The sequence below is a fragment of the Piliocolobus tephrosceles genome, chromosome 7 (genome assembly GCF_002776525.5).
Source record: "Piliocolobus tephrosceles isolate RC106 chromosome 7, ASM277652v3, whole genome shotgun sequence".
NCBI lineage: Eukaryota > Metazoa > Chordata > Mammalia > Primates > Cercopithecidae > Piliocolobus > Piliocolobus tephrosceles.
The window spans coordinates 103,381,597-103,405,341 of record NC_045440.1 but is presented as its reverse complement, the minus strand read 5'-3'; the positions used below and the strand labels follow the sequence as shown (position 1 = coordinate 103,405,341).

Sequence of the window (23,745 nt, the reverse complement as noted above, 5' to 3'; positions counted from 1 at the left end):
GGGTAATGGGAGAAAGTAGGAAACCTGGAGGCAAGATTAGTTAAATATTACAAATAGCCATTATAGCTTAGAAGAAAGGATTGTCAGAACCAGGGCAGTGGTAAGAGATACTGGGACAGAATAGAGAGAAATGTTTAAAAGGTTGACAAAAACTGTCCAAACTTAATGACTGAATTAGTTATGGATAGGGAAGGAGAGAAAAAAATCTGTAGAATAACTCCATGGTTCCTGGCTTAGATGTCTGTGTACACATTTATATAGTTAATATTATGGTTAGGAATAGAGAAGGAAGGCCAGTTCTGGGTGTACACGGTGAGATGGATGAATTTAGTTTGGTCTATATGATGAAGGATCCATGGGACATTTAAGTAAATAAATCTGATGAGCTGCTGCATATATGGATCTAGAGCTCTAAAGAGGGATCATAGTTAGAGACACAAAATGGCCACAGGGAAAACATGAAAAAAAAGGGATTATCCAAGGTCATTTATAGAGTGACAAATGAAGTGGGATCTGTATATAACAAGGCGGGGAACAGTAATGTTATTGGATGAGGAAGGAAGGAATAATTTGTGATGGAAACTACCAATAGAAGGTTAAGTGAGGAAAGACCGTGAAGCACTGGTCTTATGGAAGACATAAGATTGGATCATGTATAAATGGTTGGATCATTTATAAATGTAGCCAGTAAGATAAGGACTAAAAGCTATAAGATTTGACAATTTTAGGTGACTGGTTTCTTTTACCACAATATTTTCAGAAGAATGATTTTTTTTTTTTTTTTTTTTTTTGAGACAGAGTCTTGCTCTGTCTCCAGGCTGGAGTGCAGTGGCATGCTCACTCACTGCAACCTCTGCCTCCCGGGTTCAAGCGATTCTCCTGCCTCAGCCTCTCGAGTAGCTGGGACTAGAGGCACGCGCCACCACGCCCAGCTAATTTTTGTATTTTTAGTAGAGATGGGGTTTCTTCATGTTGGCCAGGATGATCTTGATTTTTTGACCTGTCGATTCACCCCCCTTGTCCTCCCAAAGTGCTGGGATTACATCGTGAGCCACCGTGCCTGGCCGAAAGAATAATTTTAATGCCAGTTAGTGTTGGTGGCTTTAGTCAGGACTAAAAAGGAAATGAAGAACTGATTTAATAAATAATTTGTTTAAAAAATATTATTTGAGAAATGACAGGAGAAAAAGGATGGTACCTGAAAGTATAGATACCTTGATATTCTTTGGGTGCAGGAAACAGAAACCAAGTCAGGATAACTAAAGCAAAAATGAAAGTTAATGATTCATTGTCTATATTCTATTGTAGAAAACAACTTTGGCTTTTAGTTAAAGTTTTAATATTACTCCCACCATCTGACTCTGGTGGTTATGAAGACAATATGTTCAATTAAAAATTTCTTTTCTGCCGGGTACGGTGGTGCATGCCTGTAATCCCAGCTCTTTGGGAGGCCGAGGTGGGGAGATCACAAGGTTAAGAGATCGAGACCACCCTGGCCAATATGGAGAAACCCCGTCTCTACTAATATACAAAAAATTAGCCAGGCATGGTGGTATGTGCCTGTAGTCCCAGCTACTCAGGAGGCTGATGATGCAGGAGAATCGCTTGAACTAGGGAAGCAGAGGTTCCAGTGAGCCAAGATTGTGCCACTGCACTCCAGCCTGGTGACAGAGCCAGACTCTGTCTTAAAAAAAAAAATCTTTTCTTTATCATTTTTTTTTTGCTTGTCCTCAAAACTCCTGAGAAATTATTTTTCTCTCTCTTTAGCATTGCTTGTTTATCATTCTGGGATTCCAAATGTCTATTAAATTTGCAATTCTTTGAGACCAATTATTTAGATTCATGATGGAATAGACCACAAAGAACATATTCTTATGTAACTAAGATTATATACTCAAACCTTTTATTTTTATGGAAATATTTTGGTATATTGCATCTGTTAATATTTATCTGACTTTATAAGCAAAAAATATGATACAAAATTTAATAATTTTAAAAATTACTAAAGATTATCATTGTGAATGCAACCAGAATAAATATAATACAATGAGACCTTTTTATTTACACCTTAAAGCCTTTTCAGTATACTGAGAAATATAAAAATGACATAAATTTGATTCAGTACGCCTTGAAACATAATCTATAACTTTATAGGTAAGGGAGTTAGTTGGCACAGCATTCTGAGGGTATCTGTTTCTTTCTTTTAATTCCTAAGACCTAGGCTGATACTTACTTCAACTGTCTGTCCTCTCTATCCCACTCAATCCTCCAGCCTTTTTTTGGATTTCTTTATTTTCCTAAATTTCCCGTATTTGTCCCATTCATTCAGCAAATACATATTGAGCACCTACCATGTGGCAGTCACATAGAGAATACAGATTTGAATAAGACAGATATGGTGCTTGCTCACTGATATTTTACAAACTATTGGGAAGAGTAGTGCAATAAATAGTCCTTGGTTGAATCTTATGTATTACCGGCTATTGATATCTTTTCCTAAGGGTTATAAAGATTAAATGAGATACACATTACTTTAAACAGTGTCTGGTAAATGCTCAGTAAAAACCATTATGGTTCTCAACATCTACATAGGATTTCCAAATTCCATGGCCTGGTTTTCAATCTTTGCTGTTTCCCAGATACATTTTCTTTTCTTGGTCTCTTCTGCTGCCATGTTCCTGGAACCCTGTATGGAACTCTGTCTCTGTAATAGGCTTGTAACTCTTCACTTCTTTTAATTCACATATAGAATCACAAAGAAATATTAAAGAATAAAGCAGAGTTTGCTGAAGATGTTCTACCATAGGGAAGAGATGGTACTGGTGTGTCCTGTATCAAACAGTCTTTAAAGTGGCTGTTAGTCTCTTAGACATGTTTGTACATGCTTATTTGGCCCTTTTCTCTTCCTCTTTAATCTCTTGACCAAAGTAATTTAAAATTCCTCTCCTTTTATCATGCAGAGTAATTTAGTTATTTTTGCATGCAATCCTTTTCATGGCTTCCTTTCAATCTTAGGGTATATTTTAAAATCCTTAATGTGACCAACAAGACCCCGTATGAATTGGCCCTGCCCACTTCTCCAGTTGTATTTTCTGCTGCTCTCTCTGCTGCTTGCTTTGCCCAACTCTAGCCCTAGTATCCTTTCTGTGTTCTTAGAATAAGCACAGCACTGTCCTATCGCAGTGCCTTAGCATATGCTACAAACATGAATTCCTCCTTCCCAATCTATCCTCTAGGCATCTTTCTTCTTCTCCTCCTTCGGGCTTCAGGGTATTTCATTTATGAGGTCTCTCAACTCTGTGCTGTCTTTGTACTCCAGTAATCACTTTTACAAACTATCCAAATTTTAACTATTTTTGTTCAATATCTCATTCCCCTACTAGGGTGAAAAGAGCAGGAGCCATACCTGTCTTGTTCATTGCTCTATTCCCATTATTTAGCACAACACATGCCACAAAAGAGGAGCTCACTGTACATTCTTGGGCCACATGAAGTTTTCAAGTTATTCATGGTAAATAGTTGTTGGTTACTATAAGGGAGGAAGAACTTAAGAAATTAAAAAGTTACCTTCTCACTTATCATAAGATCCATAAACAACTGAAAAATAATTCCTGGTATTTATGAATTGAAAAAAAGGAAAAAGATGCATTACATAGATGATTAATAGGATGAACAAAAAGTTCTCTATAGATTTGAGGCTCTGTCTTTACTGAACTTGGACTTCTAAAGTTCAAAATGAGGAACTGTTTGCTGAAATGTGTCATCTGATTTCAATTGCTGTGGAAAGGGAGAGATGATCTCTAATATAGCCAGCTCCAATCTGTGTAGGGTGTTTGGGTCAAAATCAACATCTTGAGTTTCATTAGGGAGCACTTGCAGTGAGCCTTGCAGATGTAATTTGCTACATCCAGCCAACACCTCTGAGCAGATGGATTTCTACACTGTGCTTAACAGAGGTTTGTTTTTTCTTCTTTGAATGAATTGCCTGTGACTTTTGTAAAATATTTTGACAGAAATGGAATATTGAGATCATTTATAAATTAAAACTTTGCTGTTGTTGGATTTAGTGAGTTTTAATAGAAACTGATGTGAAAATTATTTAGCATTTATGAAAAACACAGGGGCTGCTTTTCCATGTAATTCTTGTTCACCTTAGTGGTTTATATGTATTGTTCCATTCTAGGTTTTTTAAGTCATAGTTTTATAATCATAATTACCACTTGTTCTGAAAGATGATGATGTACTGTTAAAATTCTTTTCTTTCCAATTTCACTTAGTATGTTTGACTTTAATCCTCAAACTGTGTATGGAAAAAGAAACTAACTTCCAATTTGTTTTTGATGATGTTGTTTTTAAATGAATTTCTTGGGAACGATCATGTATGTATTAGTAGTAAAATTAAGCTGTTGTACTACCTAAATATACTTAATATAATTGTTGTAGACATTGTTCTTCTCTAAGTAGCTTACATTCAGCCTTCTTTATCATTTATTTTGTTATGGTTTCTATAGCTTTTAAAGGCTGAAAAGGAACATTACCCTATTTATTCCTTGCTTATCAATTTTGCATTTCCCAATCTCCTCCCTCTCCCCACCACACTTATTTTAAAAACCAAACCAATATGGCAGACCTAACATGCTGTCATATTTTTCCTTATCACATTTTTAGACTTTATTTTTTTAAAGCAGTTTGAGGTTCATAGCAAAATTGAGAGGAGGGGACAGAAATAACTCATATATCCCCTGCTCCTAAACCTGCACAGCCTCTCCAATTCAGTACTGATGAACCTACAGGGGTACATAATTGTCACCCAAAATCTGTAGTTTACTAGAGGACTCACTCTGGGTGTTGTACATTCTATGGACTTGCAGAAATATATAATGACATGTATCTGTCATCATAGTATCATGCATAATATTTTTACTGCCCTCAAAACCACCTGTGCTCAACGTACTCGTTTCTTAGCCCCTACCAACACGGATATTTTCCCTGTCTCCATAGCTTTGCCTTTTTAGGAATGTCATATAATTGGCATCAAACAGTATATAACTTTTTCTTATAGGATTCTTTGACATAGTAATTTGCATTTTTGCTTCTTCCATGTCTTTCCATGGCTTGATAGCTTTTAATTTTTTGAGGCAGGGTCTCACTCTGTCACCCAGGCTAGAGTGCAGTGGTACGATCATAGCTCACTGCAGCCTCAACTCCTGTACTCAAGTAATTATCCTGAGGAGGACTATTTGCCACCTCACCTGGCTAAATTTTTTTGTTTTTAAATTTTTGTAGAGATAGGGTCTTGCTGTGTTGCATAGGGTGATCTCTAACTCCTGATCTCAGGTGATCCTCCATCTTGGCCTCCTAAAACATTGGGATTACAGGTGTGAGCAGCTGCACCTGGCCGATAGCTCATTTCTGTTGATGTACTACAGTTTATCCATTCATGTGTGAATAGACATCTTGGTTGCTTCCAAGTGTTGGCAATTTTAAATAAAGCTGCTATATTCCTCCATCTGCAGGTTTTTGTGTGAACCTATATTTCCAGCTTCTTTCGACAAATACTAAGGTACATACATGATTGCCAGATCGTATGGTAAAAATGTTTAGTTTGGTAATATACCAACAAACTGTCTTCATTTTGCATTCCCACCAACGGTGAGTGGGAATCCCTGTTGTTGCACATACTCATTAGCATTTGGTGTTCTGAATTTTGGCCATTCTGATAGGTATGTAGTGGTATCTAAATGATGTTTAAATTTAGTTTCCTGATGACATGTTCTGTGAAGCATTTTTTCATATGCTTATTTGCCATCTGTATATCTTTGATAGATGGGTCTGTTAAGGTCTTTGGCCCATTTTTAAAAATAGGCTTTGCTTATTGTTGAGTTTTAAGAGTTCTTTGTATATTGTGGGTAACAGTCCCCTATCAGATGTTTTGGCAAATATTTTCTCCCAAATTTACTTTTCTTTTTGTTCTCTTGAGTGTTTTTGTTTGCAGAAATTTTAATTTTAGTAAAGTCCAGATTATCAGTTCTTTCTTTAATGGATCAAGCATTTGGTGTTATGTGTAAAAAGTCATCAAAAAGTCAAGGTTATCTAGATTTCCTCCTGTTATCTTCTAGGGGTTGTATAGTTTCGTGTTTTACGTTAGGTCTTGTACTAGTTTGTTCTTGCATTGCTATAAAGAAATACCTGAGACTGGGTAATTTATAAAGAAAAGAGGTTTAACTGGCTCACAGTTCTGCTGGCTGTACAGGAAGCATGGTGGCATTTGCTTTGCTTCTGGGGAGGCCTCAGGAAACTTACAATTATGGCAGAAGACAAAGCAATAGCCAGCACTTCACATGGCTGGAGCAGGAGGAAGAGAGGGAGGGTAGGGGGCGGTTTCACATACTTTTAAACAGCCAGCTCTTATTGAAGTATAATTTATATAATGTAACATTAACACTTGTAAGTATACAATTCTGTTATTTTTATTAAATTTATTAAGATGTATAACCATGACCATAATACAGTTTTAGAACATTTCCATTATCCCAAAAGTTTTCTTTTCTTGCGTCCTTTGTAGTTGATCCCTGCTCCTACCTACAGCCCTAGGCAACCCTGATCTTCTTTCTGTCCCTATAAATTTGCCTTTTCTGGACATTTTAATACACTGGAATCATAGAATATGTAGTCTTTTGCATCTGGCTTCTTTCACTTAGTGTAACATTTTGGTATTCTTCCATGATGTAGCATGTATCAGTAGTTTGTTCCTTTTTATTGCTGAGGAGCATTCCGTTGTATAATAATGCTACATTTTATTTATCAATTCACCAGTTGATATATATTCTACTTTTTGCCTATAGTGAATAATGCTGTTACGTACATTTGGGTACATGTGTTTGTATGGACAAATGTTGTAACTGATCATTGATAGAGTCTTTACAGTGGAATTATTGGGTTGAATGGTAAATTTATGTTGAACAGTTAAAGAAACTCCCAAATCACTTCCTAAGTGATTACACCGTTTTACATTCTTATGATCTATTTGTTAGGATTTTACTTTCTACATATCCTTACCAACACTTGGTATTTTAGCCATTCTGATGGAGATATGTATAGTGATATCTTATTGTGGTATCAATTTGCATTTTGTAATGACTTATAATGTTTCATGTTTTTCATGTATGTAATAATTTATATACCTTCTTTAATGAAATGTCTATTCAAATCATTTTCCCTTTTTAAAGTTTTCTTATTTTTGAGTTCTAAGAGTTTTTTTTTTTATATATTCCAACTGTCTTTTTTCTGATATATGATTTGCTAGTATTTTCTTCCTGGATGTGTGGCTGTGTGGCTGTGGCTTTTCTTTTCTTTTTTTTATTTTTTGAGATGGAGTCTCACTCTGTTGCCACAGCTGGAATACAGTGGCACAATCTTGGCTCACTTCAACCTCTGCCTCCCAGGTTCAAGCAATTCTCCTGCCTCAGCCTTTCAAATAACTGGGATTATAGGCATAAGCCACCATATATGGCTAAATTTTGTATTTTTAGTAGAGACGGGGTTTCACCACGTTGATCTGTCTGGTCTCAAACTCCTGGCTTCAAGAGATCTGCCCGCCTTGGCCTCCCAAAGTGCTGGAATTACAGGCATGAGCCATCATGCCCAGCATGATGAGAATCTGGTTATGAGAATCTAATCTTTTCATTTTCTTAATAGTTACTTTTGAAGCATAAACATTTAAAATTCGTTGAAATCTATTTTGTCAATTTTTCTTTCTTTTATGAATGTGCTTTTGGTATCATTGTCTTAGCTCTTACATTTAGATATATGATACATTTCAAGATAATTTTGTTTATAATGTGAAATTGTGTCTAAGTTCATTTTATTGCATGTGGATATTACAATTGTCACATTACTATTTGTTTAAAAGACTATCCTTTCTCCATTGAATTGTCTTGGCATCTTTGTTGTAAATTGGTTTATCATTAATATATAATTTATTCCCCCTGGACTCTCACTTCTGATCCATTGATATAAATGCTTGTCCTGGTGTTTGTATTATAGTCTTGATTACTGAAATGTCAAAGTAAGTTTGGAAATTAGGTCGTGTAAGTCAGAGTTCCCCAACATGGGATATGGACTGGTGAGTGGTGGGTGAGTAGATATTACCACCTGAGCTCTGCGTCCTGTGAGATCAGTGACAGCATTAGATTCTCATAGGAGTATGAACCGTGCATACGAGGGATCTAGGTTGCGTGCTCCTTATGAGAATCTAACTAATGCCTGGTGATCTGAGGTAGAACAGTTTCATCCCCAAACCACCCCCTAACCCCAGATCATGGAAAAATTTTCTCCACGAAACCAATCCCTGGTGTCAAAAAGGTGGGGGCCGCTGATAATAAGTCATCCAACTTTCTTCTCCTGTTTTGAAATTATTTTGTCTGTGTTTTTCACATTTTATAAAAATTTTAACATCTGTTTATCAATTTCTATAAAAAGAGACTGCTAGAATTTTGGTAGGAATTGATATTAATTTGTAGATCAAGTGGGAAAATTTGCCATCTTGACATTATTGAGTCTTTGGATCTGTGAACACAGAACATTTATTTAGATCTTCAGAAATGTTTTGCAGATTTCAGTATACTAGTCTTATACTTCTTTTGTTAAATTTATTCCTATGTGTTTTACTTATTTGATGCTTTTGTGATGGACTTATTTTCTTATTTTTCTTTTTGTATTCTTTATTCCTGGTGTATAAAAATACAGTTGAATTTTTTGTATTTTTCTTCTATCCTGAGATCTTGCTGAACTATGGTTTACTAGTTCTAGTTGTCTTTACTTTTTGTTCTCTGGGATTTTCAATATATTAAATCATGCCGTATGTGAATAAAGACAGTTTTACTTTTTTCTTCAGAATCTCTTGTGTAATTTTGCATAGACATAGTGAGAGCAGACATCTTTGCCTTATTCCCAATCCTAGAGGGAAAGCATTCAGTCTTTCACCATTAAGAATGATGGTAGCTGTGAGTTTTTCAGAGATGCCCGTCATCATTTTGAGAATGATCCCTTTTATTCCTAGTTTATTGAGACCTTTTATTTATTTCTTTTTTTGAGACAGAGTCTCACCCTGTCTCCTAGACTGGAGTGCAATGGCACAATCTTGGCTCACAGTAACCTCTGCCTCCTGGGTTCAAGTGATTCTCATGCACCATCATGCCCAGCTAGTTTTTGTATTTTTAGTAGAGACAGAGTTTCGGCATCTTGACCAGGTTTATTTTGAACTCCTGACCTCTAGTGATCTTCCTACCTTGGCCTCCCGAAGTGCTGGGATTACAGGTGTGAGCCATCACACCAGCCATTTTATTGAAACCTTTTAAAAAATCATGAATTGCTTGTTGATTTTATCAAAATTTTTTTGAATTTGTTGATATCATGTGGTTTCTATACTTTTTGCTGTGACTATTGTGTATTATTACATTAACCAATTCTATATAATTAATTTTTATATATAATTAACAATCAATCATGTGAACCTAGTATTTCCCAACTATATGTCATTTGGTCATAGGGTGTTATCCTCTTTATATGGTGCTGGATACGATTTGCTATATTTTTAATGGATTTCTGTATCCATTTTTTTTTTTTTTTTTTTTTTAATTTTTGTTGAGACAGAGTCTCGCTCTGTCGCCCAGGCTGGAGTGCAGTGGCCGGATCTCAGCTCACTGCAAGCTCCGCCTCCCGGGTTTACGCCATTCTCCTGCCTCAGCCTCCCAAGTAGCTGGGACTACAGGCGCCCACCACCTCGCCCGGCTAGTTTTTTGTATTTGTTAGTAGAGACGGGGTTTCACTGTGTTAGCCAGAACGGTCTCGATCTCCTGACCTCGTGATCCGCCCGTCTGGAACTCCCAAAGTGCTGGGATTACAGGCTTGAGCCACCGCGCCCGGCCCCATGTTTATTAAGGGGTTTTAGTCTGTAAATTTCTTGTAGTTACTTTGTCTGCTTTTCATGTCAACTTAATGCTAGCCTCAAAGAATGAGTTTGGAAGTCTTTCATTCTGTCCTGCTTTTAAGCATGTACGAGGGATTGACATTCTTTCCCTAAATGTTTGATACAGTTTACCATTGAAGCCATGTGGAACTGGTAGAACTTTTTTCAATGAAAAGTTTTTAAATTAATAATTTAATTTCTTTGTTATAGGTCTATACAGATTTTCTTCCTTCTTTAGTCAGTTAAGGTAAGTTGTATCTTTCTTTTTTTTTCTTTTGAGACGGAATCTTACTCTGTCGCCCAGGCTGGAGTGCAGTGGCGTGATCTCAGCGCACTGCAGTCTCTGCCTGCTGGGTTCAAGCCATTCTCCTGCGTCAGCCTCCTGAGTAGCCGGGATTACAGGCACTCACCAACACGCCCAGCTAATTATTTTTAGTAGAGTTGGGGTTTCACCATATTGGCCAGGCTAGTCTCAAACTCCTGACTTCAGGTGATTTGCCCGCTTTGACCTCCTGAAGTGCTGGGATTACAGGCATGAGCCACTGTGCCCAGCCGGTAATTTGTATCTTTCCAGAAAGTTATGTATTCATCTTGAGTTACCTAATTTGTTGGCATAAAGCTGTTCTTAACATTCCCTTTTAATCTCTTTTACTTTTGAAGAGTTAATAATGATATTCTTTCATTCCTCATTCTGGTAATTGTGATTTATCTGTTTTTTCTGTGTTAGTTAAGCTAAAGGATTGTCAGTTTGATAATCCATTAGAAATAACTTACTTTCATTGATTTTTTTCCTATCATTTTTCGTTTTCATTTCATTGTTTTCAGCTCTAATCTTTATTATTTTCTGTTTTAATAGCTTTGTTTTTAGTTTTATTATTTCTCATCTTAAGGCTAAAGTTTTGATTATTGATTTGAGAAATTTATTCCCGTATGATGTGGGCATTTAATGCTATAAATATCTCTTTAATCACTACTTAAGCTGCATCCCAGAAATCGTGATATATTTACATTTTTTATTTTCTTATTTTATTTCATTTCATTTTTAGACAGAGTCTCGCTCTGTCGCCCAGGCTGGAGTGCAGTGGCCAGATCTCAGCTCACTGTAAGCTCCGCCTCCCGGGTTTATGCCATTCTCCTGCCTCAGCCTCCCGCATTTTTTATTTTCTTTAAAGTATTTTGTTATTTTCCTTACGATTTCTTCTTTGGCCCCTGGGTTATTTAGAAATGTGTTGTTTAACTTCCAAATATTTCACAATTTCACAGATTTCTTTTTGTTGCTGATTTCTAATCTAATTCCATTGTGGTCAGATAATATACTTTATATGATGTTAATTCTTTTACATTTATTAAGACTTGTTTTAAGGTCTAGCATATGGTCTGTTTGGGAGATTGTTGCATAGGCACTTGAATGTGTATTCTGCAGTTCTTAGCTGCAGCATTTTATTAATATATATGCCAGTTACGTTGAGTTGGTTGATAAACCTGTTCATTTCTTCTATCACCTTATTGAGTTTCTAATTATTCTATCAATTATGGAGAGTGGGGTATTTAAATCTTCAAGTGTTATTTTTTAGTTGTCTATTTTATCATTTAAATTCTGTCAGTTTTTGATTCATGTACAGTCATGAGTCACTTAACAACATGTTCTGAGAAATGCATCATTATGCAACTTAGTTGTTGTGCAAACATCATAGCATATGCGTATACAAACCTAGATAACATAGCCTACTCTACATTTAGGCTATAGCCCATCTATGGTAAAACATATTGCTCTTAGGCTGCAAACCTGTACAGAATGGAACTGTACTGAATACTGTAGACAATTGTAAGTTTTGATAAGTATTAATTGTTAATAATGGCAAGTATTTTTTTTATCTCAAATGTATCTAAACATAGAAAAGGTACAATAGAAATATGGTATTAGAATCATATGGGACCACCATTGTATATGCAGTCTGTCACTAAGTGAAACATTGTTATGTAGCACATAATGTATTTTGAGATTCTGTTGTTAGATATGTATGTACCTATAATTGTTAGGTTTCACTAAAAAGTTGGCCCCATTTATTATTATGAAATATCTGTCTCTGTAATACTTCTTGTCTTAAATCAGTTTCTATCTGTTACTAATTATAGCTACTTCAACTTTCTTATGGTTGTGGTTAAATAATATACCTCTTTCCATCTTCTTACTTTAAACCTAGTTTTGGTTTTGAATGAAAGTGTTTCTAGTTTAAACAGTATTTTGTTAATCTTGCTATTTAACGCAGTCTGACAATCTCTGATTTTTAAATGAGGCTTTTAACATTTTCATTTAGTGTAATAATATCTGAACTCACTTGGTAATTTACTATTCGTCTGTTTTTCCTGCCTTTTTTGTTACTCTGTTCCTCTTTTACTACTTCATGTGCTTTATATCTGTATTTTAGTGTACCATTTCATTTTCTCTATTCATTTTTTTACTACGTATATTTTTAATGGTGGCTCTGGGAACTGTATTATGACTTGAATTTACATTCTACCTCAGTTAAACTCCTAAATTAATTCTGGTGAGTTATGGAAAATTTGTTCTAATTTATATCTAATCTTTATCCCCCTGTATTGACACATATATTATATCTATATGTAATATAACCCAATGTTACAGTGTTATAAATGTTGTATATATTCAGTAGCATTTTCAAGTACTTAAGAGGAGAAATGATGAATACTGTATCTGTAGAGTCTTCATATAACCCAAATATTTGTTATATCCAGTGCTTTTCGTTTCTTTCTGTACATTGGAGTTAACACCTGAAAGATTGAAGGACAAGGTGTTTCTGGTAAGGAAGATCTGACACCATTGAATAATCTGAGTGCTTGTTTATGAGAGAACATCTTTGTTTCACTTTTAGTTTTGAAGGATAGTTTTGCTGGATATAAAATTATTGGTTGACAGTTTTTTTTTTTTTTTTTTTTTTCCTTCCTTGGTAGTGTTATCAGTTTCCACTGATAGTATTGCTGAGTGTGGACATTGTTCACCACTTCAAATCAAGTGACCTCTCTTTGATCATGGCAGCAATGCCACCAGTCCTCATAGCTTGCCTTGTAGAACCTCCTCTGTGGTAGAGATAGAAATGGCCTCATGCAAGAACATCACAGATTCTCACTCTTCTTATCCAAAGTTCAACAGTTCTTCAAGCATAAATGCTTTTCTCATTATTTTAATCCCAAAGTGCTGAAATGGTTGTGTTTTTTGTTAAATGTTATATCAACTATATCTAGCTTTGCAGTTTATTTTTGGAAAGATGATTTTAAAAAAAACTCCTTATTTGGCCATAAGTGCAAGTCTAACCCAAATTCTCTTCTTTTCTCAAGCTACTTCATATATTACTAGTTGTTGTTGTTGTTGTTGTTTTTAATATTTAGCCTGGAAATGATTGCATTTCACTGTCTCCTTAGATTGGCCCCATTACAAGTAAGGAAATGCAATGCATTGTTGCCTATGCAGAAAGAATTACTGGTGACTGCTTTATACTGAAGACAACTGTGAGTGTGGTAGGCAGAGTCTGTGCAATGAATAGCACAAATGTATAATTACATACTCTCTCAGATTTTCATTTTCATGAAATGAAGTCCATCTTTGGATCATTCCAACTCTGTGACATCTGAGGTTTTCTTCTTACATTCCTGACAATATTTAGGAAAAATTACTTCTGAGTTTCATTAATGATTTTGCAAGCTTTTCTAACTTATTTAATGTCTTTCTATTCCTTATAGTAGCTATGATAATTTTTTTTTTTACCAATTTCTTTAAGATTATATAATTGTTTTCCCTACTCAACAGGCAACCTTCGTATTACTTCAGTGGAAGTGAGTGAAAGCATTGACAGTTTCTCACCCAGACCCATCAAATTCCTAATAAAGAGCCTTTGCAATTCTCGTAGAATATTTCTCTTCCAAATAGTTCCACAGTTCACTCTTCGAAGAATTCCACTTTCTCATAGAGACCTTACTAGAGTATGGTATCTTAAAATGACACCACCATCAACTAGTGTCCCATTACCCTGCTAATTGTTCTCCAGAGCTTTTATCAACATTGACGTACTAAATATCAGTTGATTAATAGTTGATTATCTTTCTACCACTAGAATGCAAGCTCTATGAAAACAAGGAGTGTGTATTGCTCAGTGCTGTGTCCCTAGATCCTAGAATGAGGTCACATAATTTTAACTCAGAATATTTGTTCAACAAAAGAATCTACCTTACTAGAAGCAATCCTTATACTGCTGCCAATGCTTAAGACCCAGCCATTTTTACTCATTCATTCCCTTCCCTCCCTCCCTCCCTCCCTTCCTTCCTTCCTTCTTTCCTTCCTTCCAATTTCCTTTCTTTCAACTTCCTAACTTTTCCCTCCCTCCCTCCATCTCTTCCTTTTGTGTACTGTATGCTATGCACTGTGTTTTTAGAGAACTTGCTTATAAACTCTTTATTTTCCCCATGTTGGCATGTAAGAATATCAAGATATCTTTTCACCTTATCCAGTTAGGACACCAAACCTTTTAGTTGTCAAATCGAATAGAACTTTTTAAAATTCTTGACATCATTGCTTGATTCCTTCTTGAATACCTTCCTAACTTCTGGATAGCCACTCTCCTTTGGTTTTCTGGGGATCTTGGCCATTCTTTCTGAACGTTCTTCATGGGCTCTTTTTCCCTTTCCTCTGCCTTTCTCTTAAACACAGGTATTCTTCCTATGTACAGCTTTCCTAAACTTTAGCTATCATCTTTCACTGATAGTTTACAAATCTGTAAGATTTTCACGTGCCTGACTTCTTTGTTCTTTTCTTATATGCCCAGATACCCATTTTAGCTATACCTGTACTAATGTTAAGGACTGAATATTTGTGTTCCCTCAAATTCATATGTTGAGCCCTTAACATCCAATGTGATGGTTAGGAGGTGAGGCATTTAGGAGGTATTTAGGTTTCTGTGACATCACGAGATTGGAGCCACTGGGATTAATGCCTTAAGAAGAAAAGGAAGAAATACCAGAGTTTCCTCTCTCTCGGCCATGTGAGAACACAGCAAGAAGGTTATCTGATTGTTTTCCAGCTTCAGAGAGTGTTCTTACCAGGAACCAAATCTGCCAGCACCTTGATGTTGGAATTCCCAGAACTCTTAGAGATGAATGTCTATTGTTTAAGTCACTAGTCTATGGTATTTTGTTATACCAGCCTCTGCTGACCACAGGACAGCTATCCAACCCATGGCACTGATGTTACTGATAGGATCTTGTCTTATCGAGTAGTAGGAGTCTTCAATACCAATTTACCCTAAGTCACACATTGTTATAATATTCACATTTTCAGCAAAACTATAGGGTAACTACTAATACCTTTGTTGTCTGAAGGGCAACGCTATTCTTTTCAGTCCCTTCTTCTTTTAAAAGCAGTGATTACTCTAGTTTTGCATTGTTTACTATTGAAATAATGTTTTAGACAATCTTAGAGGATTGTATTTCTTTATGAATAATGAAATGTTGATGAACAAGCCATGATTAAACCAGTAATGACTTTCAGAAGTAAATAATAGTTTTATTAGTATAGATTTCTATATGTAAAAGATTTTTCACAAATTTGAAATCAATTATCTCTTATTATCATTATTATTATATTTTGTACGTGCAATACATTTCACATTTCCTACAAAACAGTATTCCAAATGTAGAATCTTCGTTACAGCACAAATAAAACTGTAGGTTGCTCATTTTCATTTCCTTTCTTTCTATGCCTTTCAACTGTCTTCCTCTTCTATGAAGATGGGCTAGATATCATTTATAATGTCTTGATTTTGTTTTGAAGTACCTATTACTTAAATTAACATCACTTAGAATTAACAAACACTTCATCTTAACTGTCTATTTTATTTTATTTTATTTTATTTTATTTTATTTAAAATGGAGTTTCGCCCTTGTAGCTCAGGCTGGAGTGCGATGGCACGATCTTGGCTCACTGGAACCTCTGCCTCCCATATTCAATAGATTCTCCTGCCTCAGCCTCCTAAGTAGCTGGGATTACAGGCATGCGCCACCACGCCTGGCTAGTTTTTTTTGTATTTTTAGTAGAGACAGGTTTTCTCCATGTTGGTCAGGCTGGTCTTGAACTCCCGACCTCAGGTGATCTGCCTACCTGGACCTCTCAAAGTGCTGGGATTACCGGCGTCAACCACTGCTCCCAGCCTTAACTGTCTTTAAATAAGTTAAGTGCTAACTAGTTTGGGCTAACACTCTCAGCAATTTGGGCCTATTTAAATTTGTAGTACATCTTTCTCTCAAGTGTTACACTCACAATAGGTGGTAGAATGTTCCTGGTTATACTAGTTCATATTTGAAATACAGACCTGCCTGAGTCATACTGGTTTATTGACTGTAAGAGAAAAAACTGGGAGAAGAGGAAAGCATTTTTTTGTTGTTGTTGCTTTTGACAAACATTCAGTGACTAAGATAATGAAAACAAGGAAAACTGAGGAAAGTATCTCCAACATTGACCAACATTCTTTCCACATTTGCTAAATAGATATTTGTAAGGTGACTCAAAATGGCCTCAAGTACATACACTTTCTTCTTTAGTACAGTAGAGTGTTTTTTTGAAAGGGAAAGACTGATTATCTTTCCAGAATATTGATTCCTACCAAAAAAGATTGGGATCATAAATTATGTTTCTGTGATCAGGATTTGTATAAATAGTCACTGTTCATTAACTGCAACATTGACAAAAACTTTTTTAAAAAAAATATCTATATTATTAAAATTATTTTTGTGTCGTGTAAACTATAATCTTCTGATTATAGCATGGTGTAAAATCGGCAACATGTAATACAATATAAAGAAATCCACTGTAATTTTCTTTTTAAGTTTCACTCAATTGTAAGTTAATATGTTCCTTTGGGGACCTCCTTCCTGCTCCACCCCTTGGCGTTGACACATGTAACGCATAGTCTCACTGATTGTTCTTTATTTATTCAATTTGTCCCAAAGCTTTCTGTCATATTCACTTTCTTTCACATTATTTGGTCTGAATTACATCAGTGTTTGGTCATCATTTTCTTGAGAATTGTTTTGTTTGTATTCTTTTCTCTAATGATAATATAGAGGGGTAACAAATTCACATACAAATGGGATTCTTAATGTTCCTACTTTGTTCTCTTTTTATTATTCTTTAGACATTTTGTTTGAAAATGTTTAAATTCTGCCAGCAATATTTTCTCTAAAACAAAAGACTTAGATTATAGCATTACAACTTTCCAACTACAATAAAAATCTTAATCTTGAAGGTCAGCCCAGATTGATAGAAAACTATGTGAAGTTCTCAGAATAGTATGTGGTTCTGGCCAGTCATGGATGTCTGAACGTATTTTATGGAGTACCCAGAACATTATTTTGCCAGTATTGTAAGTCGATAAGATATTTTTATTCTGGTGTGTGTGTATGAAAGGAGTACTTGTGCAATTAATGTGTTTTGTGAATTTTTCTCACAGTGGGAAATTGTGGAATTTTTATCGTTGTATGTTAATATCTCATCTTCTAGGTATAGTGTGCTTTTTAAAACAATCTGTATGCTAAATAAATGGACATTAAGTAGTACTTTAAAAGGTGTATTTTTTTTTTTTAGGAGTTAGAGTATGATATGCCCAATTTCAATTTCTTAATCTGATTCCAAAGAAGAAGCAGAAATATAACTGTGATAGTACCAGTGTTATTTGGGATTTTTAAAAATTTAACAAATTTAAATTTGGTGCTCTTCCATCCAACATAACCACCATTTAGCACTTCTTGGATAAAATAAGGTTTGAAAAAAATATATATAGCTCACTACCAGCTTTAAAATATGTAATCTGAAATCATTCCAAAATATTTTAAGACAAATTTGGCAGAGCCTTTATTTTTTAAATAGCATGGAATTTGATGTAGGTTTTAAAATAATTTTAGAATTAGTTACAGATGATTTAGTTTGTCGTTCTTCCTAGGGGGAAAAATATTTTAAATCTTAAGACAGGCAAAGTACCATAGTGCTGACCACATACTATGCAGTTATCATTGTTTCCAGTCAAGTTATTGTGAACTATGTTGCTAGGTTTATTTTATTATGCAAGTCTCAATTTCAAAGTTTCTAATTTTATGACAATTTTATTACCTATATTTGGTCAAGACATTTTTAATATTCAGACTTATAAGAATGTGTCTTCTGGTACCTACTGAGTATTGAATATATATTTAGACTCCTCTAAAATATTTATAGTATGATCTACCTAGTAATTCACTTGGTATTTTTTCTTCAGTGAAAAAACAAGGTAAGACTACGAGTGCAGTGTGATCTCTGATCTGATCTCTGCCTGGGCACGTCCATCCCCCATGGGGGAAAAATATATATGAAGGAAATATAACTAAGTGTTAATAGTATTTATTATTGGGGGTGGCAAGATAGAAGGTAAATTATGAATGGTTTTGATATTTTCTTCTTATATAATTTTCAAAATTATCTGCAGTATGGTGTCTATTACCTCTCTAATTAGAAAATAAATGTCCTCAATTTATTCTAACTTAATTGAATTACTAAAAATGATGTTCCTGTTATACTCTCTGTACTGACAAGCACTAGTAGAATTGTAAAGTCCAAAATACAAATGATATCAAATTGATATCACCATAATAAATGTTTAACAATATTCTGATGCTAAATGGACTTTTAAAAAGTTCAAAATTACTTTCCTATATTTACAAGAAATAAATGGCTTTATCTCAAAAGTTTATATTAATAAATTAATCTTACCTGAGATAAATTAGTAAAAGCTCAAAGTATAGAAAGGGAATTTTGCTTTTAATCCTGAAATTTATGAATGCCAATTTTTTATCAAGTGCATTTTATTTAAAAATAACTCAAATGTAAGAATAATCTAGGGAACATATCAAAATTCATGCTGGTTCGTACCATCAGAGGTTTTGATTAAGAAAGTCTAAAGTCCTAGGAACCTGTATTTTAAACCAGCATCCCACATGATTCTGATGCGGGTGATCCAACTGACCATATTAGATTGTTTATTCTCTTCCTCTCTCATTCCATGGCAAGAGCTATGGTCATTTTCAGTACCATAGATAACATCTTGCATTTACATAATTTGATCTGTTTTCTCTGGCCTCCAAGGTATGGCGCATTCGTCCCCAACAGTTTCAGAATACAACAAACTAGGGTAAGGGAAGAAGAAGTTAGAACTTTTATTTTTAATTTTATCCCATATATTTAATTTCTATTAATGTATGTTCATAGTGTATATAATTACTGAAAGAATTTTAAGTAGCTTGTAAATTGTTTAGCACTTTAGTCTCAGGAATACTATATTCACTTTTTTTGATGGAGTATTAGTCATAAATGTTAAATATTTTACATTTTACTGTCAAGTGAAAATTAATTGTGTTTTTGATTGTGTGCTTCCCTATTCCCTTTTGTCCCCTATATCAGGTGATGCTTTTCCTTGGACGATGAGCTTACATCATTTCAGCATATATACCCTTCTTGGAAAACAAGTGACACTTTGCCTAGTGGAACCTATGGGTTGCACCTCCACTCTAGCTGTCACGTCTCAAAAATTACTTGCTACGGGACCTGATACACGACATTCATTTGTTGTCTGTCTCCATGTTGACCTAGAGTCACTAGAGATAAAATGCTCTAATCCCCAGGTTGGTACATTTGATTTATGAAAGGAAATTTAAAGTAATGTGATTTAAAAGCAATTGTTATATTTTTTGTTGAAGGGTTTCTTTTCTCTTAAGTATCCTAAATTATTTTTAACTTGGCCATCAAGATCAGGGTGGTTAGATTAAGAATTGCTTTGAAGCTCTCTCAAGTTGTGTAATTTAAACTCTTCTGAAAATGTAATGGTGGCAGCACAAATGTATCTTTTGGCCGATGGCTTGAAATCAGTTGCAGATGTAATGTTTTTAAACACTGAAGAACTATTTTACTGTCAAACTGGAAGAGTCTGTTGAACTGATCAAATGTAATTTTCATTCAGATTCTCACTCAGAACTTCTTTGCTTATGATGCAATATTTTTAAAAAGAAAAAGATTTCAGTTGTCATAGACCAATCATGCTGTATCTTGTAATTTTACAGTTTAATGTGAATTCAGATCACCTGTGTTTACACAAATAATTAGTTGCATACAATTTAGCACTTGTTTATTTAACCTCAAATAGACTGTGCTATATTTTCTCTGTAGATTGTCAAAGCTGAATACTATTTAGAGTTATATTTTAAAATAATCCTTTTTAGAAGATTATTGGACATTCTAGGTCAATAGTGATAAGTTTATATTTATCGTAGCGTTAATTGTTTAAGCCAGTTTTTTAAGAGTGTTTTTTTAAGTAGGTTCAAGTTAGTTGAGCTTGATGACACATTCCTGTAGTCCCGGCTACTCAGGAGACCAAGGCAGGAGGATCACTTGAGCCCAGAAGTTAGAGGCTGTAGTGTCCTATGATTGCACCTGGGAATAGCCACTGCACTCCAGCCTGGGCAATAAAGCAAGACTCTTTCTCTCAAAATTTTTTGTTTTGTTTTAATTGACTTTTTTATTTATTTATTTATTTATTTTTTATTTTTTTTAAATTATACTTTAAGTTCTAGGGTACATGTGCACAATGTGCAGGTTTGTTACATATGTATACTTGTGCCATGTTGGTGTGCTGCACCCATCAACTCGTCAGCACCGATCAACTAGTCATTTACATCAGGTATAACTCCCAATGCCATCCCTCCCCCCTCCCCCTTCCCCATAATAGGCCCCGGTGTGTGATGTTCCCCTTCCCGAGTCCAAGTGATCTCATTGTTCAATTCCCACCTATGAGTGAGAACATGTGGTGTTTGGTTTTCTGTTCTTGTGATAGTTTGCTGAGAATGATGGTTTCCAGCTGCATCCATGTCCCTACAAAGGACAAAAACTCATCACTTTTTATGGCTGCATAGTATTCCACGGTGTATATGTGCCACATTTTCTTAATCCAGTCTGTCACTGATGGACATTTGGGTTGATTCCAAGTCTTTGCTATTGTGAATAGTGCCACAATAAACATACGTGTGCATGTGTCTTTATAGCAGCATGATTTATAATCCTTTGGGTATATACCCAGTAATGGGATGGCTGGGTCAAATGGTATTTCTAGTTCTAGATCCTTGAGGAATCGTCATACTGTTTTCCACAATGGTTGAACTAGTTTACAGTCCCACCAACAGTGTAAAAGTGTTCCCATTTCTCCACATCCTCTCCAGCACCTGTCGTTTCCTGACTTTTTAATGATTGTCATTCTAACTGGTGTGAGATGGTATCTCATTGTGGTTTTGATTTGCATTTCTCTGATGGCCAGTGATGATGACCATTTTTTCATGTGTCTGTTGGCTGTATGCATGTCTTCTTTTGAGAAATGTCTGTTCATATCCTTTGCCCACTTTTGGATGGGGTTGTTTGTTTTTTTCTTGTAAATTTGTTTGAGTTCTTTGTAGGTTCTGGATATTAGCCCTTTGTCAGATGAGTAGATTGCAAAAATGTTCTCCCATTCTGTAGGTTGCCTGTTCACTCTGATGGTAGTTTCTTTTGCTGTGCAGAAGCTCTTTAGTTTAATGAGATCCCATTTGTCAATTTTGGCTTTTGTTGCCGTTGCTTTTGCTGTTTTAGACATGAAGTCCTTGCCCATGCCTATGTCCTGAATGGTATTACCTAGGTTTTCTTCTAGGGTTTTTATGGTATTAGGTCTAACATTTAAGTCTCTAATCCATCTTGAATTAATTTTCGTATAAGGAGTAAGGAAAGGATCCAGTTTCAGCTTTCTACTTATGCCTAGCCAATTTTCCCAGCACCATTTATTAAATAGGGAATCCTTTCCCCATTTCTTGTTTTTCTCAGGTTTGTCAAAGATCAGATGGCTATAGATGTGTGCTATTATTTCTGAGGACTCTGTACTGTTCCATTGGTCTATATCTCTTTTGGTACCAGTACAATGCTATTTTGGCTACTATAGCCTTGTAGTATAGTTTGAAGTCAGGTAGTGTGATGCCTCCAGCTTTGTTCTTTTGACTGAGGATTGTCTTGGCAATGTGGGCTCCTTTTTGGTTCCATATGAACTTTAAAGCAGTTTTTTCCAATTCTGTGAAGAAAGTCATTGGTAGCTTGATGGGGATGGCATTGAATCTATAAATCACCTTGGGCAGTATGGCCATTTTCACGATATTGATTCTTCCTATCCATGAGCATGGTATGTTCTTCCATTTGTTTGTGTCCTCTTTTATTTCACTGGGCAGTGGTTTGTAGTTCTCCTTGAAGAGGTCCTTTACATCCCTTGTAAGTTGGATTCCTAGGTATTTTATCCTCTTTGAAGCAGTTGTGAATGGAAGTTCATTCCTAATTTGGCTCTCTGTTTGTCTGTTACTGGTGTATAAGAATGCCTGTGGGCCAGGCGTAGTGGCTCATGCCTGTAATCCCAGCACTTTGGGAGGCCGAGGCGGGCGGATCACGAGGTCAGGAGATTGAGGCCATCCTGGCTAACACTGTGAAACCCCATCTCTACTAAAAATACAAAACAAAATTAGCCAGGTGTGGTGGCGGGTGCCTGTAGTCCCAGCTACTCAGGAGGCTGAGGCAGGAGAATGCTGTGAACCTGGGTGGCGGAGCTTGCAGTGAGCCGAGATCGCGCCACTGCACTCCAGCCTGGGCGACAGAGCAAAACTACGTCTCAAAAAAAAAAAAAAAAAAAAAAAGAATGCCTGTGATTTTCGCACATTAATTTTGTATCCTGAGACTTTGCTGAAGTTGCTTATCAGCTTAAAGAGATTTTGGGCTGAGATGATGGAGTTTTCTAAATATACAATCATGTCATCTGCAAACAGGGACAATTTGACGTCTTCTTTTCCTAACTGAATACGCTTTATTTCTTTCTCTTGCCTGATTGCCCTAGCCAGAACTTCCAACAATATGTTGAATAGGAGTGGTGAGAGAGGGTATCCCTGTCTTGTGCCAGTTTTCAAAGGGAATGCTTCCAGTTTTTGCCCATTCAGTATGATGTTGGCTGTGGATTTGTCATAAATAGCTCTTATTATTTTGAGATACGTTCCATCAATACCGAATTTATTGAGAGTTTTTAGCATGAAGGGCTGTTGAATTTTGTCACGGGCCTTTTCTGCATCTGTGGAGATAATCATGTGGTTTTTGTCTTTGGTTCTGTTTATATGCTGGATTACATTTATTGATTTGTGTATATTGAACCAGACTTGCATCCCAGGGATGAAGCCCATTTGATCATGATGGATAAGCTTTTTGATGTGCTGCTGGATTCAGTTTGCCAGTAATTTATTGAGGATTTTTGCATCAATGTTCATCAGGGATATTGGTCTAAAATTCTCTCTTTTTGTTGTGTCTCTGCCAGGCTTTGGTATCAGGATGATGTTGGCCTCATAAAATGAGTTAGAGAGGATTCCCTCTTTTTCTATTGATTGGAATAGTTTCAGAAGGAATGGTACCAGCTCCTCCTTGTACCTCTGGTAGAATTCAGCTGTGAATCCATCTGGTCCTGGACTTTTTTTGGTTGGTAGGCTATTAATTATTGCCTCAATTTCAGAGCCTGCTATTGGTCTATTCAGGGATTCAGCTTCTTCCTGGTTTAGTCTTGGGAGATTGTAAGTGTCCAGGAAATTATCCATTTCTTCTAGATTTTCTAGTTGATTTGCATAGAGGTGTTTATAGTATTCTC

The 23,745-nt window shown here is 35.6% G+C and overlaps 1 protein-coding gene across 1 annotated transcript in view; it reads left to right on the top strand.

Annotated features, from left to right (window-relative positions):
- LOC113224949 (vacuolar protein sorting-associated protein 13B-like) overlaps window positions 1-23,745 on the top strand; it is a 753,925-nt gene that overhangs the window by 300,977 nt on the left and 429,203 nt on the right. The window contains exon 13 of the mRNA XM_026454950.2: window positions 19,467-19,687. Coding sequence (XP_026310735.2) covers window positions 19,467-19,687 — 221 coding nt within the window. The remainder of the gene's footprint in view (window positions 1-19,466; window positions 19,688-23,745) is intronic.